General features: G+C 46.3%; 1 protein-coding gene, 1 long non-coding RNA gene and 1 other non-coding gene across 3 annotated transcripts in view; 2 read left to right on the forward strand and 1 right to left on the reverse strand.

Annotated features, from left to right (window-relative positions):
- Positions 1-17,003, reverse strand: part of HS3ST2 (heparan sulfate-glucosamine 3-sulfotransferase 2) — a 110,288-nt gene extending 93,285 nt beyond the window's left edge. Inside the window, exon 1 of the mRNA XM_077141560.1 lies at positions 16,519-17,003. Coding sequence (XP_076997675.1) covers positions 16,519-17,003 — 485 coding nt within the window. The remainder of the gene's footprint in view (positions 1-16,518) is intronic.
- On the forward strand, positions 9,812-9,915 carry LOC143667885 (U6 spliceosomal RNA). The gene has a single exon (XR_013168192.1). It is a non-coding gene; the product is annotated as a U6 spliceosomal RNA (small nuclear RNA).
- Positions 13,208-13,958, forward strand: LOC143667381 (uncharacterized). Its single transcript, XR_013168016.1, has 3 exons — positions 13,208-13,317; positions 13,533-13,563; positions 13,901-13,958. It is a non-coding gene; the product is annotated as an uncharacterized LOC143667381 (long non-coding RNA).
- Positions 17,004-18,182: the final 1,179 nt, after the last annotated feature.

Consider the following 18,182-nt stretch of genomic DNA (forward strand, 5'->3'; position numbering starts at 1 on the left):
ACTTCCATCCCCTTCCCCACTAAAAAAGATCTTCATAGTGTCACTTTATAGTCAGACCCTCATCTGCGCCCTAAGCTCTGGCAATCACTGATCTGTTCTCCATCATTTCAGCTTTGTCTGTTTGAGAATGTCATATAAGTGGAGTGTACAGTATGTAATCTTTCTTTCACTCAACTTAACACCTTTGAGATTCATCCAAGTCACAATTGTTATTGTTTATTTTTAAAAGAGCATAAACAAAGGCTTTAATGGGTCATTAAAATTGGAAGTGTACAGAAGCTTTGGGTTGGTCTTTAAGTAATATCTTAGAGAGCAGATATTGAATTTATCAAGCATAGAGTCCAGGTACAAATTATGCAAAAATGATCCAGAGAAAAGATTTAAAAATATTGCATAGCTGGATCTTTTCCTTGGGCTCTTCATCTGCATTCACTTTCCCCATGATTCCCCATCAATTTGCAATTAAAATTGGAATCACAGCTTTTTAATCCACCCAGACTCTGTAATGTCAGCCAATCTCTTCCAAGCTGTTGATGGGCCATAAGGAGAAAACATGATAAAATAATATAAAGACATAAAAACAAGAGGAATCTAGGTAGGTAAGTCAGCATTTCTCTAAGTGTGGGATATGTACAAATTGTGGTTAAACACAATAGCAACAACAAAAACAATTAGGTGACACCTGGACACAATTTCAAATACCATCCAGGCACATCATTAGAAAATATCTTCCCTTTCTAATTCTACTCAAGTCTTCTGAATCTATCTTGGAGAAAGTCTTAGTTGGGTGCTAGAATGTCTTTAACACCTTCTAACGGTTTTTGAGCTCCCTCTTTAAAGAAGAGAGAGACCACCTCAGACAGAATGTGGCACAGGTAATAGGCTCTAGCTGGAATTAAACTGCATTGCTTGATTTTCACAGCTTTTGTTTTCATGACTAGTTTCTATTTCTGGCAAATGATGAAGAGTCTCATTTAGGATGGCAATATAAAGTTTCACTTTTAAGTAAATGTGTTTAAATATATGAGTGGATTTCAATAAATCACGCAATAAATAAAAATGTATATGTATAAAAACAAATCATGAAGGTGATACACAAAAGACTGGACTTTCAGAAACAATGTGTTAAATTTTAGAAAGAACTTGATGATCTCATGAATTAGAGAGACTGCCTCACAGACAAAGCCTGGAGATTTCCCAGCTCTTCTACCCAAGGTTCAGGCATCCAGGCACTCAACACTCACCAGGCAATCAATCAACCTCAACTGACTTACCTTTGTATAAAAGGTTTTCTTGGTGTGCTGATTTGAGGCTGTTGTGAACCCCAGAAAAACCCTGTTCTTTACAACCTGATCCACATTTGTGGGGGCAGACCTATTGCTTATGGTAGAAGCTTTGGTTGGGTTGTTTCCATGGAGATGATACCCACTCAGTTGTGGGTGGGAACTTTTGATCAGATGGTTTCCATGAAGATGTGTTTCCGTCCATTCAAAGTGGGTCTTAATCCTCTTACTGGAGTCCTTTAAGAGGCAAACATTTTGGAAGAAGCTCAGAGCTGATACAGACAGAGATCTTTGGAGAAGCAGAAAGAAAACGCCCCCAGGGACGCTGTTTGAAAGGAGAAGCTGGGAGAGGAAGCTAGCAGATGTCACCATGTGCCTTTCTAGCTGACAGAGAAACCCCTGATGTCATCGGCCTTTCTTGAGTCAAGGTTTCTTTCTCCAGATGCCTTAGCTCAGACATTTTTATGGTCTTAGACCTGTAAACTTGTAACTTAATAAATTCCCTTTATAAAAGCCAACCCATTTCTGGCATATTATATTTCTGGCAACAATAGCAAACCAAAACACTTGGCTTTAAAGGGAATTCTGCCATCTTTGAGGTGTTCTTGGAGGGGCGAGTACCTTCTCTGCCCCACCATATCCTTCTTCGTCCAGTTTCCCTTACATCCCCATCCCCAGTGGTCCCCTGTCATTCCACTGTCATTCCCCTGTCATTCCATTCCACTGTCATTCCCCTGTCATTCCCCAGGTGCCAAGCACTGATGAATAATGATCAGAAACATACCTAGGATGACCTTTATGGTCTACCACCAGCGTATCCCTCAGCCTCTCTTTGTTAGAAAGATCCCACTTTTCAGGTTTGACTTCCATCTAGACCAAACCACCAGAATCAGTCAGGTATTCACCTTCTGTACAGGGAAGGCAGGGAACCTCTAAGCCATGAATAGCTGAGCATCTTTACTCTATGCAGGTAAATGTCTCCAAGGGAAGTATGTCGAGGAATGGAGAAACTCTGAGCTATTCTGAATATGGTATTGTGAGCTGGGGACAGTGAGCAAGGGACTCTGTGTGCACAGAAATGAGTGACAATCAGGAGTAATGGGGATCATGGGCTCCCTCCTTGGGAACAAGGTGTACAACCAAATGATTTTCTCCAACCATGGACTGACCTGGCTCCAAATTACTCTCCTCCCACTGGCACAACTCTCTTCATGTTGGGAAAGGTCCTACTCATGACAGTAAACATCTTCCAGGTGTGCCCATCAGCTTAGTGATGGTCATACCTCCTTCATACACAATCAGAGAAGGGAGGGCTACAACAGTAATAATAAGATCCAATGCATTAAATTGAATCACTACAACAACCTGTGAGGTAGGACTGCTTGATATCTTAATTGTATATAAGAGAAAATCAAAGCTCAGAAAGGTGAAGTAACTTTGCTCTATGGTTAATAACTTGCGGAGGCAAGATTTGACACTAGGAGAGCCTTTTTCCAGGGTCCACCCTCTCAGCGTCATGAAAGTGCAGCTACAGGTAACATCCAGCCAACAAATATGTTTTGTTTCATCCTCAATAGTCTAACAAAAGTTTTGAATTGGTAAGACACATTTATAAATTGGGAGTTCACATTATTTTAAGAAAACATGCCGAATTTCAATGTTTTTCTGAAAAACTAGAAAATCTGGCAATAAATATAGGGATGGCAAAAATAAATCTGCTGAGATTGACTAATGGTTGTCCCTTCTAAATGGGGCACTTACTAATTACAGTGATTGTCCAGCAGGCAACTTCATTTGTTCATTTGCATGCCTACAGAGTCATGGAAGGACACTGAGTTTGGGTTGCCTTCACTGCTCAAAACTACTTCTCTACCAGATAAAAGCCCTCTGCTGCTGGGTCACTGTTCCCAGCTCACAGTGTCATATTCAGAATAGCTCAGAGCCCCTCCACCCCTCTACACACTTCCCTTGGAGTCAGTCACCTGCATAGCATGGAGGAACTCAAACGGCCATGGTTTAGAGACTCCCTGCTTACACAGTTGTCATTTGCATGATGCCCAAATTTTAGTACCTGTGAAATGGCTTTGACATATAGACCTCCCAGAGTAATTTATGTCTATTTCCTCCATCATTGGCATGAGGAACAACTGAATTGAGTCAAGATCTCTCCCTACCAGTTAAATGACTGACAGGTAGAAATTTGGCAAAGTTAGCTGAGAATTTCTGGTTAATAGTGATGTTTGTGCTACAGAAAATATGACAAAGGGGCCAAAAGTAGGGATTTTTGCCACCACAGAGCTTTGCAATGACTTAACTCATTTTTCACAGAATTAATAATTCAGATCCCATGCTATTTCAGCTAGAAGTGGCCATAAACTGCAGAGAGTTTAACCAACCACTTCTGAAAATGGGGATTGATCCTGGGAAATGCTACCTCCACTTTAAGCCATCTCGCCTGAGCAAAATGAAAGCTGTTAGATGATTTCATATCTTCATTAAAACCGTCAAAGCAGAAACACACTGCAAAGAGGCTGCCAAAGCAGAGACTATTTCCCCATGCTTCAGCAGCCTTGGGGAGAAGGAGGAGATTCAGGTCCTGATTCTTTTGCAGGAAGGCATTATCGTATTCCATTTTGTTTAAAGGAAACCACACACACAAGCCCCCTAAATCTGGCATCTAGCAATGTCATCCAAGGGACTACCTTGGAGTGCATGTTGATAAGGCTAGAACAAGAATGAGAAACTGGGTGACATACTCACTGAGACTCATGTGCTCTTTCCAAGCAGGGGCAGAGCTAATGCAACCTTCAAAGGATCTCAAGAGGCTACCTGAGAACTCCACCTTTATAAAAAAGGGCCTCAAAGACCTCTAAAAAGAGGGGCTCTGTCATCTTCTTTCTTACTTGGGACTAATATGAACGCCTCCAAGCTGCAGCCAAACATGGTGTTGCTTTCTTTGACAAGGTTCAGGGACACCAACAGGTGTCCCCTCAGCCGGTTGAGCCAAGGGGTGTACTGGGTGTACTTAGGTTCAAACCCAAGCTCTGTCACTTATAAGGGCCTGAGAAGTAAGAGGTCCTTAATACATGTCATCATCACCATCATGATCGTCATTACCACCTCTACCATCATCATCATCAGCATCTTCCCCGACTCCTCTCTCTATTAGCCCTTGCCACCAGTGCAACCCATCAGCAAATCCTGCAATGGTATTTTCAACATACATCTTTTCATGTCTCTTCTTCTCTGCTGTTAACATTGCAACTACTGTTGAAACAGCCTCCTAACCATTTCTCTGCGTCTATCCTTGCTCCCTGTTCTAGTCTGTAAGCTGGCAGAAGGTGATATATCAGAAACAGAATGGCTTTTCAAAAGGGAAATGTATTAAGTTGCAAGTTGACAGTTCTAAGGCTATGAAAATGTTCAAATTAAGGCAAGGCTATGAAAATGTCCAATCTAAGGCATCCAGGGAAAGACATCTCAGTTCAAGAAGGCCGATGATGTTCAGGTTTTCTCTCTCAGCCTGGAAGGCACATGGTGACGTCTACTAGCTTTGTCTCCAGGAATTTTCAACAGCATCCCCGGGGCTCGGTCCGTTCTGTTGGTTCTGGTGGCTCTCAAAATTCTTCCAAAATGATTCCCTCTTAAAGGGACCCAGTAAGCAACCTCACCTTGAATGGGTGAAACATGGAAACTATCTAATCAAATAGATTAGACCCAAATTGGGTGGGTCACATGTCCATGGAAACAAGTGAAAAGATTCCACCCAGCAATATTGAATGAGGATTAAAGAACATGGCTTTTCTGGGGTATATAAAATAGCTTCAAACTGGCACACTACCCTACATAGCAGACCATATCACTCCTTTGCTCCAAACCATTCATATCTCCCCCATTTTCTCAGTGTAAAAGCCAAAGTTTTTGCACTAGCCTACAAAGCCAGGCATAATCTGACCCCTGCTATCTCTCTGACTTGATCTCTTCTCACTCTCTTCCTTGCTCCCTTCACTCCAGCCATATGGGCCCCTAGATTTTTCCAATCGTACCAGATATGCTGCACTCCTCAGAGCCTTTGCATTTGTTGTCTCTTCTGCCTAGAATGCCTTTCCCCCAGAGCACAGCGTGCTTTGCCCCTTCCCTTGCTTCAAGTCTTTGCTCAAATCACCTTCTGAGGGAAGCATTTTCCAGCCACTCTGTTTAAAATCTCAATACCCTCCACTAAGTGCTCTCTATGAGCATTCTCTATGTTTTCCCCATCGTGCTCATAACCATCTGACATAAATACTTGTTCGTTTTGCTTATTGGTTTTTTGACTATTTTTCCAAGTCATTGAAAGTAAGCCCCATGAGGCCAGGGCTTTTGTCTATTTTATTCTCTCCTCTATCCCCAGAACTACAACAATGCTTGGCCCAGAGTAGGTGCTTAATACATTTCTGGTGGGATGAGGACCCAGACACCAGCATCCATAATCTACATTCTCGCATCTGATCTCCCGAGACTCCGGTATGAAGAGACTGAAAAGAAGAAAGAGAACAAGCAGAAGAAGCAGCAAATGCAAATACCCTAAAGCTTTAGCATCAGCCTTTTCTGACCCCTTGGATGAGGTTCCCTTCTCAGGGTCCCCACAATGCTAGTACTTTCTCTCTCTCATCAAGTCTTGCTATCTGACTTGTCTGCCCCATTAGCAACTTAAATGAAAGAACATTTTTTTCATTGCATTTTTCCAGAGCTTAGCACAGTGCCTGGCATATCCCAGGTGGTCAATAAACGTGAAATATTGGAATGAATGTATTTAGAATCAGCATCCCTTTAGCGATGCCCTTTTCATCACCCATTTGTACAACATCTCTGTCTAAAGAGATCCTGTACGCTAAGGCCCAAATATCAGGACATTTTGTCCAGGAAAACTTCCACAACCCCTGCAATGGAATTTCATCTCCTTTTTGAGAGGTCAGCTTGTATTTCTATTATGATACCCACCATCTGCCTTAAGTAAAAAATTTCCATGAACATCTCATAGCCCCATTAAACTGGAGCCCAGCGGCAGGACATGAGTCTAGTTCACCTTTATGTCCTTGGCACTTAACTCAGTAAAGGTATGATGAAGGAATCAATGAGTAATAATGGCAGCTAACCCTTACTGGACATCTTCCAAGTGCTGGAAATTTTCAGAGCACTTTTACGTTTAATCACTCATTCATACCTCACAGCAACCCTGTGCGGCAGTCAACATGATTAGTTCCAGTTCATAGGTGGAACAGAGACACAGAGAAGCAACTTGCTCATGGACACACACCTGGCAGGTAGTGGGTTTGAGATCCTAACACACTCATTCTGATCTGAGATTTTAATCAATGTGTTAAAACTGCCTCCCCTAGTAGTTTCTGTCTCTTCATCTCTGTTTTGAGTTCATCCCATCCATACCTTTTGAATCTTGGGCTGCTCTTACTTAGTTCAATGAAAGCTCTCTTTGCATTGAACCCTGAGGAGCACTGCTCCGCCAAGAGGCACTACTTCAATATCTGCTCATCTCTCCTCCAGCCTCAGGGTAAATCTGGGATTCTGTTGTCCATCAGTGGGCACCCAGGCCAGGGAGGACCCTGAGAAGGCAGACAGCCACTACCTCCCCAGTGTAGATCACTTTCTGCTCAATTAAAGGCAAGCATGGGAGTCCTGAAATCATAGTCACCCCTAAATCCTCAAAAAGTGAACACAGAATCACCAAACGACCTGGCTGTTCCACTTACAGGTATATACCCAAAAGGATTGAAAACAGGGACTTGAACAGATAATTCACACACTAATGTCCATAACAGCATTACTCACCATAGGCAAAAGGTGGGAACAATCCATAGATGCATATTTAAACAAAATGTGGCATATAATTCATCTATAAAAAGGAATAAAGTTCTGATCCATGGATGAACTTTGAAAGCATTATGTTGAGTGAAATAAGCCAAATGCAAAAGGACAAAAATTGAATGATTCCACAGATATGAAATGTCTGGAATGGGCAAATTCATTGAGACAAGATAGATTAGAGGTCACCAGAGGCAGGAGGGGAAAATGGGGAGCTATTGTTTAATAGATACAGAGTTTCTGTTTTGGGTCATGAAAAAGCTTTGGTAATGGATGGTGGTGATGGCAGCATAACATTGCTAATGCAATTAATACCATTGATGTGTACACTTAAAATTAAAATGGGATTAAAATGGGAAATTTTGTGCTATATATCACAATATACATTTTTGGTATATAGACATAAAAATCATGAGTTTTTTAAAAATAAAAAAATATATGGGAAGTCCCAGGATCAATTTTCCCACCGCAGCTCCTTTTATAAAAGCAGCTAAGAATACAATATCAACAAAAGCATGTTCAAAGAGAAAAATAAAAACCTATGTTGGCTTCCCTTCTTTATTAGTGAGATGAAACTATCTGTGAAAGCTGCCCTGCCACTATGTTTAAGTCCTCACATCATAAAACTGCGGAGTCAAAAGGGAACTTTGCCTCCTAAGATTTAAAAACAGAAGCGTTCTGTCTAATGCTCTAATTATGCATCAAAATTTTTTTAAAAAGCCTTGAGCACCTTTCTCATATGTTTCTGACTCCCAAGTGAAAACAACTTTATTTCTAACTTCTACAACACCGATGCCTATATAGACATCCATCAACCTATGCAGATCTGATACCCAGAGGAGAGACTGATGCTTCACGAGTGAGAATAATCAAGAAGCCAATGGTAACCTAATATTATTTAGTTTTCCTTTAAATACCTGCTATCTCCTTTATTCTTCTGAAGGTCAGACTCCCTTATAGATACTGCAATCAAAGTATTTCTCTCTTTTTTTTAAGCACTTCAATTTGATTTTATTAGACTCCAATTAACTCATCTCATTTAGCCTTGTAAGCTAGATGTCTTCGTGCCCACCCAGCATGCGGCTGAGCCAAGCTTAACCCAGACAATGATGGGCAGTACCAGCTGGCCCATGGAGGCTGGGTGGGGCAGGGATGAGACGGGTTTGCAGCCGGAGAGGGAGTTTGGAGTGTGGACCCTGAACTCGTTTCCATGTCCACAGCACTGCTATATGGGTGCCCTTGGCCCTGATTTATAGACAGAGGCTTTGTTTGCCAAAAGTCACAGCTGGTGAGAGCAGGAACCGGGGTCAAAAATTGGACACAAAGCCGTACTGCAGGGACTCCATTCTCCTCTGCTCAGAGCTGAATGAGAGGGAGGGAAGGTACAACACCCTGGGGTCTGCAGTGGGGGGCCCAGGTGAGGGGGAAGGGCAAGTGACTAGGGGGCCAGGGTCTGGTACAGGAGAAAGTGGGGCCAGCTATATCCTCAGGCCCATTAAACCCTAAGGCCCTAAGGCCCCAGCTGGTGATGCCTAAGCCTTTGCCTTAACTTCCTGGGGCCCCAACCTGCTGAACAGCTCAGGCCTACAGCTAGGGTCTGGGGATGTCCCAGACAGCTGGCCTGGGGAAAGCCACCTGCTAGAGGTGGTGCCCAGGGCTGGGGAGAGAGGGCCAGGGCATTGCTGTGGGATGCGGTCCTTCCTGAAGGGAGATCTAAGGGAAGTTGGGGGCCCAGGCTGCCCTGTGCCTGCCTCAATGCCCTCCCCAGAGCTGTGTGGGCTCCTCACACCCACCACCACCCCTGAAAGGGGATCTGCTTTTCCACATCTTGCCTCACAGGTGTTAGGGTACCCCCATCAAAGTATTTCTCTTAATGCTCATATTTCCTCTGAGTTTTCCTTTGGCTCATTTCTCCCCACCACTAACACATCAAAGGAATTTGAAAAGCTAGAACCATCATTGGATGTACTCAAGCTGGATTTTCTGCAAACTCTAACAGTGTTTCCCATGATGTCAGTTGTGGACTCCATCTCAGTAATTTTAGGTGGTACTTAAACCTATTTAATAGCAGCAAATTGTATAGTGAGAAAATACATTACCTTTTCCACTTCACTTTAATTTCTTCTGATTACAGGAAGGAGAAAAGTCTCACTTTGATATTAGTATTTCTTTAACTGTTCTTTAACGCTTACTAACACCTCTTTTTAAGCAAAAGTGGAGCAGGCTACAGGCTTGAAACATTCCAGTCTCAAACTGTAGCATAAAATCAATAACACTGCTTTTTTCTCATTCTATTTCTTTTTATGATTACTTTCTAATTATGGAAAGTGATGTTGTTTTCCATTTAGGTGGCTTTTAAATAAAGTTGCTTTTTAAAAATATTTATTTTAACTGTATTTGCATAATGTGTGTTATGTTTACAAATGCAAGCATATCTCTAGAAGAGTACACAAGCAAAGGTAACTGTGGTTGCTTCTCAAAAGAGAAACTGTATGACTGGGAGATGGGTGGGAAAGAGGGAGACTAATTTTCACTAAATACCCTTTGTCTATTTTGAAGTTTGCATGACATGAATGTGTTATAAAATACCCACTCTGAAGGGAAGAATAAACTCAGTTCTTTATGAAAAATAACTTTTAAATGAGTTAGCTTAAAAAGAAATGTTAAGAGTGCTTGCTTCGGCGGCACATATACTAAAATTGGAACAATACGGAGATTAGCATGGTCCCTGTGCAAGGATGACACGCAAATTCGTGAAGCGTTCCGTATTTTTATTAAGAAAAAAATTTTAAAAAGAAATGTTAAGAAAGTAATAGTAGAGCTCGTACCAGGTTTTGGCAAACATCATGGAGGTGGCACAAAAATATATGAAGTGGGTATTCATATATTTTTGCTACCAAAGAATGGAGACTTATGCCCCTTAGTTTGGGAAGATGGCATTGGGAGGTTCAGGGACCTTCACTCAGAGCACACATCCCTGATTTTCTTACTCAAAGAGCGGTCACAGACGCTGGTAGCCGTGGGCACTGAGGTGGAATCGTTGTTAATTCTTCTGATTTCAAAGCTATTTGGGGGATACACACCCAACTTACCTGTGCCCAGGAAATCCGTGTGATGCACAAGCCCCAGCTCACCCAACCAGTGGGGCTGGTCCATGTCCCCTGCAAGAACGCGTCCAATAACATCCCCTGGCCCCGGCCCCTAACCCATCATCTTGCTAGCAAAGCCCCTGTGGGTGCAGCACTGGACCATCAGCCCAACTGTGTGGTGTGACAGGCAGCCATTACCTCTGAAATGCTAAGTTACTTCCACTGACTGGTCGCTTTTTTACCTACCTCATCAAGCTGCCCATGGATTACAAAGGACTTCAGCCCATCACGGCAGCCCATTAGGAGAACAAAGTGGCAGCAGAGCCAGCCTACAACAGCCTGGCACTGAGCCTGGCAAATGGTAGGCGTTTGACAAATAAATGGATTAATCTGCCCCAACATTAACTCTGGAGGAAACAGTGAGTCCCACGGGGTTAGGTTGGCTGCAGGACCTTTCAGGCCCCTCTAGCCTGACTCACAGCTTCTTGTACATGCTTATCTCTCCACTCCCCTGCTGCTGAGCCCTCACATGTAGAGGTTGCTTCTCCTCCAAGCTCTCTGGAGGACTGGGATCAATAGGGTGCTCTGTGATTCAGCCCCTTATCCCCACCCCTGACTCTGTCACTCAGTCACTTTGGGGAATGATTCGTGGATCTCTAACCAAAGAGAAGAAAGTTATGCTACAGTTTTGCACACAGGATGCATGAGACATTAGCAAGCGTGCAGGTAAAAGCACCTGTTGAGCACTGACTCTGTCCCAGACATGTTAGGGACCCTTGGGATGTGCCTCCAAATAGATGGAAGGCACAGCAAGTGCCTCTTTACAGAAGACCATGAAGAGCATACCCTTCATGGACTCTTGTTACTCCTGGTGGGTATCAACCCTGCACTTCCCTTCATTTCAGGATAGATGCTCTTAGGGACTGGCAAGAGTAACATTCAAAAATCTAAAATAGGCATTGTCCATTGATCAATCAGAAGAGACCCCTGCAGGCAAAAGAAGCAAGGTCTTAGAGACTCCCTGATGTGTCAAGGACTAATCATTAAGTGGCTGGTGGTTTTTTGTTTTTGTTTTTGTTTTTTTGGAAAGTCCAATGGGTCTTCAAATGGGTTGGGGAAGTCAGATCTCCAAGAGAGAGCACTTCAAACAACACGGAAGCATCATATCTCATTGAACCTGGCAGCATCACTGGAAGACACATCCTAATTTCAGCAGTGTTAAAATGTAGAAAAAGTGCCTCTTTAGAATCTATGATAAGTGATATTTTTAAAATTTAACATCCAATACAGTCTTAGCATTATGCGCCCGTGGAAAATCACTGGGGCTGTCAGGGTGTTTTCTACCTAAATATCCACACGCTAAAGGCTCTGGGGAAAGCCCATTCTTCATTCCGAGCTTTCTCACTGTCCCTGCAGGCTCCAGGGGAAAGCAAAGTCAGCTCTTCTGAAAGCTTCCTTGAGCGATGACAGTTCTTTTGGCCCAATTCGAATGCTCCTCCATACACGTGCTGGAAGTAACTATTATATCTCCAGCATGCTGCGAGGCTGACAGGGAGCTACGAGACAGATGGCGGATTTATGGACTCAATGGTTTCATTTAATCAGAGTGTGTGACATCCTCCTGGACTAAAGCAGGAAAATTTCTTATAAAGACATATGTCTGCATAGACACTAATTGTGCATGTGAGTGCACGCATGTGGGGTATACACACATATACATCTGTACACAACCAGTGAGCATGGATCAAGCTGTTTCATGTGTTAATTAGTTTGTTGAAAGAAAGTAGACTTCTGCATTAAATATTTGAGCAGAAGGCCCTTCGCCTTCTGCCTTCAGTTTTATTTCTTGCCAAAGCTTCTAGAGTGTGGCTTTGCTATTAGAATTTGATCTCTTGATTGAAACAAGCTGGACAGTGACAACAGACCTTATTCCATGCCTTCAGTACTCTTTCTTACTTAGACTGTTGCCCAGGGCAAATACTGTGTCTTCTTTGTCTCACACCATCTCAAGAACACCATCAGTGATGAACAAACAAATAACCAGAGCTGTGGAGTGGAGTTGAAAATTTAAAGAACAGGCTCATCTATCAAAAAATTGACACTCAGAGCACAGAGTCAATTATCAGGTATTAACTTCCCCTTGTTGGCATTTCGCGGCACTTAAAGAGGATTCACTTTCTCTTCGCCCTCCGTGGCCCCCACTGCCATCCCTTCAAACTAACAGAATTGCGAATCCTTTGGACAAAACTCAGCTTCCCTTAAGACGCTAAAAACTACTGGACATGGCAGCATTTATGCCTCTTTTTTAAAAAATAAAGACCCTGAAAATTCTGCCGCACGTCTAAACTCTGGTAAGATGATAACAACCTAAATATAACTGAAACATTCTAGCACAGATCATCTTGCTTGATTTTCACAAGATGGTAAAGCAGGCCAGGCATCGTTCCCATTTTAAAGGTGAGAAAACTGACACCCAGAAAAAGTGAAGTGGATTTTATCAATATAAAAGAAAGAAGGGGAGGAGAGGAGGGAGGGAGGAAGGGAGGGAGTGAGGGAGGATGAAAAAGAAAAATCGAATTAGTGACAGAGTCAAAAACTAGAACTCAAGGCCAAGACCTTTCTCAGTCTATCAAAGAACTGTTTTTCTAGCAATTAATTAATTCCTCGGCCCCATATGGTAACAGCAGCAGGAACAGAATTAATAGTTGTAATTCTAATAGTACTAATAGCAGTAATAAGAGGAGTAGCAGCAGCAGCTGAAGCAGCAATAGTAGCAGCATTGTTGCCTTATTTCGATATACCATGTAATTTCCCAGAAACCTTCATGTATAGTGTTTCATTCATTCTCCAAAACAACCTTCTGTGGTAGTCACTACAGGCTGCACTCTGTGGTGAGTAGGCTGAGACTCAGGAAGGTCACTGCACTCCGATATGCACAGCATCTACGCGTCTCTGTCCTTCCAACAGCAGGCCTTATTCTGATTGCCTCATCAGCCTGGTGTCACGTCACCTGCCTGTCTGAGCAGCTAGCCAATTCCATCCCACAGGCCCAGCTGCTACCTTGGGGAGGAAGTTTGGAAAGGGAGGTAAGTATCAAAGATGGGATCTCAGAAAGCTATCAGAGGAAGGGGTCCCACCGCAGAGGGTTGGATTCTCATAGGGTGGCTGGAGCTGGGCTAGTTCCCAAGATGCAGCTCAGGTTGGGGCAAAGAAGGAGACAGATTCTGTCTCCTGGTCTCCTGGTTGATACTATTTTTCACATCAACCCATCACCACTTGGTTTATCTCCATTTACCCACAGGAAGAAGTCTTTCTGCCAAGTTAAGAGTAAGGTATTTTGATTTTTTCTATTGTCTATATGGATTCTGGCCCAAGAGGTTAATCCCAGGGGCTTAGATGTGGCCAGGTCATGATGAAATACACTGCCTGTAACTCTGCAACTCCACCTTTGGAAAGCACAGTCCATCCCCACCATGGGCACAAGGCACCATGGCCATGCCCACTCGATAGGTACTGGCTTTCTGGTGGCAGGCTGTATAGATCAGTGGCTAGAGCACTTGCCTGGAAGTGCACACATGTACATATGTATGTGTGAATCTTTGTGGGATAGTGTATGTCAGAGACTTCCAGTCCTAAATTTAACCAATTTGCCTTGTGACCCCATTCCAGATGCTCTCTTTTTGGGTTGCAGTTTTCACATCCATGAAACAATAATGACAGAGAAAGGGACATCACATCACCTGCCCTAGCTACCTCACAGAAGTCAGGAATAAAGTGAGAGCAGCGATATTAAAGTGTCTATGAAATCCCCATCATTTCTACAATTAATGCATACTACTTGTGTAATAATAAATAATAAAAATACACACATAGAAATATTCTGGAAATTAAGAAAACAGCTTCCAAATGAGGCAGCATTACCTTGTGCAGAAATGGCAATCCACAACTGAAATCCTTGATTCTGGGGTGTGGACTTGCAGCTGAAAGAAGCACGAACCCCAGGGCCCTTCCCTGATGTCGTGGCCACCCCATCTTCCTGTTGAAGTGAGTTGGTGCCTCTCCTTCCACAGAGAGTGGATGAGGATGGAGGGGTTGATACCTAGACCTCCAGGCTAATCATTATTTTAGAACTATAGAGGAGGCTGGGGAAGGGATGGCAACTTAACCCCAGGGAAGGAGGGCTGTAGAGAGAGAAGTAGAGCTGTCAGTGTGCTAGATGTTAAGTAAAACCTACCAAGACTCAACCGAGAATTTTAGCAGAATCCAAATGTGCTAAAAAAAAAAAAAAAAAAAAGGCACAGCTCCCATCTTTAAGGTTCACAGCTAAGCTGGCTAAGAATCACACATGCCAAGGTTAAAAATAAAAAGCAGCCGTCCCTGGATGACACGAGCGAGGGGAAGGAAGCCTAAGGTACATGGTTTGGTGGTGGAAGGAGGAGAAGGGAGTGAGGGGAGTCAAGATTCAGAGGAAAGATGTTCTCTGGAGGTCACCCTATCTAAAAACCAGATGCTCAGAATTTGCTGCTTTGCAATTTGAAGGCACTCCACATTGGCAAAGGGATTCTTATTGATGTTCATATTTTCCATCGAGGAAACCCTGGCATGCATTAGAGCGTGACTGTGGCTGGACCTCTCAGGACTTGCTGTCCAAGGCATTTTGTCCCCTCCATCGTGGGGTCTGGCTCAGACAATGTCCTTGGGCACTCAGATGGAATGCTTATAGGTCACAGCTTAGAAAGCACCACGGGCCATTAGCACTGGCACCAAGCCAGACCTGCTCATCTCTGCCACCCTATACTATTAACCAGATGGAATGGTTCTAGGGCCATCCATGGGTCCCTGCCTGGCTCTACTGAAGAGAGGTTGGGTATTTACTTCCCGAGAATGGTGCTTAGCCCCACTCCTTACCCCCCACAGCCATGGCCACTGCAGGCAGGTCTAACTGGCATAGGGGACAAGGTGTCCCTCTGATCCCCCCTTCTTGCAAATTCAGGGTCCCTGATTTTGAGCCCAGTGGGGCCCTATTCTAATGAAGCTGTTGTCCTTATCCAAAATCCCTATGGCCCTCTACTGCCTAACAGCTTTTTTTTATATACAAATAAAAAAGAATTCCCTCAGTTCTTGTGTCAGCTAATACATTATACATCCCTAGTGCCATTACCATGCAGACATTTCTAGAAAGACTTCAAGGGGTCAGGTGAATGGTGAGAAGCTTGTGACCCATGTGCTTTGGGAGGCCCATGCAACGTGCCACTGCTACAGATGCCCTGAGTCAGCCTGTATGGGGCTAGTTCTACACCATAAAAGGGCTTGGCAGGCAGGTGGACACTGAAGAGTGGAGACTACTACGGTACAGAAGCTCCCGTCTATCTCCAAACACCACCAGCCTGAGTAACTATCATCCCCGGAGTACACTGGGGAAGGGAGCAACCTATGCACTGACAGGATGCTTCTAGGACCCCAGCCAGGCCCCAGCTGACATGCCCACCAGTATACCAAATTCTAACTCCTGGCTGCAGGATGAGGTGCATCACCCAGGTCAAAGCATCTTTTTTATACTTTTTAAGCACTTCTGAAGGGCCTTAGTTGGCAGAGAGGGTAAGGACTGCTTTCCTGCCCATTGTGATGAATGAGAAAATCAAGGCTCTGAGAGTTTAAGGAACTTGCTCAAGCCAATGCATGGTTCTTTCCACCCCTCAAACATGGTGGGCCTAGGGTCACAGCCTCTTCAGGTCTCAGCCCAGGTACAGGAGCAAATGCTTGGAGCTGGGAATGAGACTCCAGAACGGGTCTTTCTAATCCCAAGACCTCAGGCTGCCCTCATAATAGGTCTGAACTATAGGCACTATGCCGAGGCACAGCGCCATGCCGCAAGGGTACTCTGTCCCGACTTTCCCCTTCTCAAGGTCCTTCATATGTCCGGGACTAGGAAAGATCGGCGCAGGGTCAGAGAGGGGTGAGTTCAGGCAGTACATGTCTTGATCTACCTCTTCCTTGGACACCGTGCTACACCCCAAAGGTGGAGGTTTTCCAGCCCCAAGAGATTTTTCGAAGACTCCAGAGACATCGGGAAACGCCCTCTGCAGTTCAAGAACTTGTGCCCCCACAACCCGCTTACCCCAATCCCCCCCGCCCCCCGATAATCACTGGGAAGTTCTGGGTAAGTCTTTCTATTAGCGTCTCCTCACGCGTCAGCGGGGTTAAGGGGAAGAGAAAAAGGCAGAAAATAGCTCTGAGGATGGAGCCCAGGGAACCAGCGCGCACGGTGCGGGGCTCCCGGTCCTTACCTGTACCAGTCCAGCCCGCGACCGTAGTTTCTGTCGAAGAAGTGGGGCTCCGTGCCCAAGGCCCGCACGTCAGGATGCACGCGGATAAACTCCAGCACCGCCCGGGTGCCACCCTTCTTCACGCCCACAATGAGGGCTTGGGGCAGCCGCTTGGTACCCAGCTTCGGTGAGCCAGAGTGGTTGGAAGCGGAGAGGCGCGGGGCTGGCACGGCGGCGGCGGGCGCGCTGGGAGCGCTGGGCTCGCTGGGCGTCGGCCCCGGGGGATCGCAGGGGCGGGAGTTCTGAAGAAGTTTCTCGCCACCCGCGCTGGGGCGGCGGAGGCAGCGAGGCGCGCCGAGCAGGCGGTTCCGGCCGAGGTCGTCGCAGCAGCACAAGAGGCTGTAACACAGGTAAGTGCAGGAGAGCGACAGCGTGAAGGCGAAGAGCAGCCTGCGCGCCCTCCGCGGCTGAGGTGGCCCCGCGCGGCCCAGGACCCTATAGGCCATAGCTCCATGGGCCCGCTCCGGGGGTCATGGTTTCCGAGGGGCGCACACCGGCGAAGGAGATGCTTTGGCCCCGCGGTTGCCTAGAGGGTTCACGCGGCGCTGCCTGGGACGCGCGGGTCGGGCCTAGGGGGCGCCGTCTTCTCCAGGCGCTGGCGGCCCAGGGGCGCACCATGCGGGGGGATCCCGAGGGCGGTGGCTCCTCCTAGGACAGGCAGCTGAGCTTCCAGCATCTCCCCGTCCTGGGCTATGGGGCTCCGGGCAGCGGGGCGGCTCCTGGCGCTTCCCGGCTCTTACGTGCGCCAGGCTCGGAGTGCGCCCAGCGCCCGAAGTCCCATTCACAGCTCTCCGGGCGCGGCGCACTGATCGCGCCGCGGCAGCTCGGCTGTGCGGGGCTGGCAGGCGGACCGGACGGTGGCGCTGGCGCGGGCCCCGTTCCTGCTCCTCGGGAAATGCCGAGCCGAGCGCTCTGCCAGCTCTATTTAAGGAGTCGCCTGACGTCAGCCGCGCGGGTCCCCCGAGCCCGCGCGGCGCCCGGGGACCTGGCCCGCCCCCTGCGCCCCCACTTTCTAACCTTTCCCCGGAGCGCTCTACCACAGGCCCTCGGCACTCCGGCCGCCCCCTGAGGACCCCTGGCCAGCTTGGGGCTGAGAGAGAAGGTGTTGAGGCATTTACTTCGCCAGCAGGCTGGACAGCCCACATCGCTGGCCTCTCGACACCCAGAGGAGGGACCCCGGGTCGAGATCACACCAATATCCGGACACAGAACCCGAGCGCAGACGCAGCCCCCCTACACTGATACGTGGTCCCACACACAGGTACACAAGCATCCTGATCGGACACACACCCACACCCAACACTGGGGTTGATGGAGGCGGGGGGGTGGGTGTCCCGGCGGGATTGATCCCCAAATTTGGGTATAGAAACACTGACAGGGACACTCCTCCCCGCCATCCCCTTTGTCATCCTGCCAGATGGACACACACAACCCGGAAGAGGACAACGTGCCACGTGCGCATACACGCGCGGGACTGGGACACGCGCTCTAGACGGGATGGGTGAGTGAGATTCCGTGACAATTCATGGAGCGCCTTAGCTCTCCGCACGCTGACTCACAGCCAGGCGGCTCGCTCTGTCTCTCACCCACGAAGCACGCACCCTCCCCGCCCCCCCGGGCCACCC

The sequence above is a fragment of the Tamandua tetradactyla genome, chromosome 23 (genome assembly GCF_023851605.1).
Source record: "Tamandua tetradactyla isolate mTamTet1 chromosome 23, mTamTet1.pri, whole genome shotgun sequence".
Taxonomy (NCBI): Eukaryota; Metazoa; Chordata; class Mammalia; order Pilosa; family Myrmecophagidae; genus Tamandua; species Tamandua tetradactyla.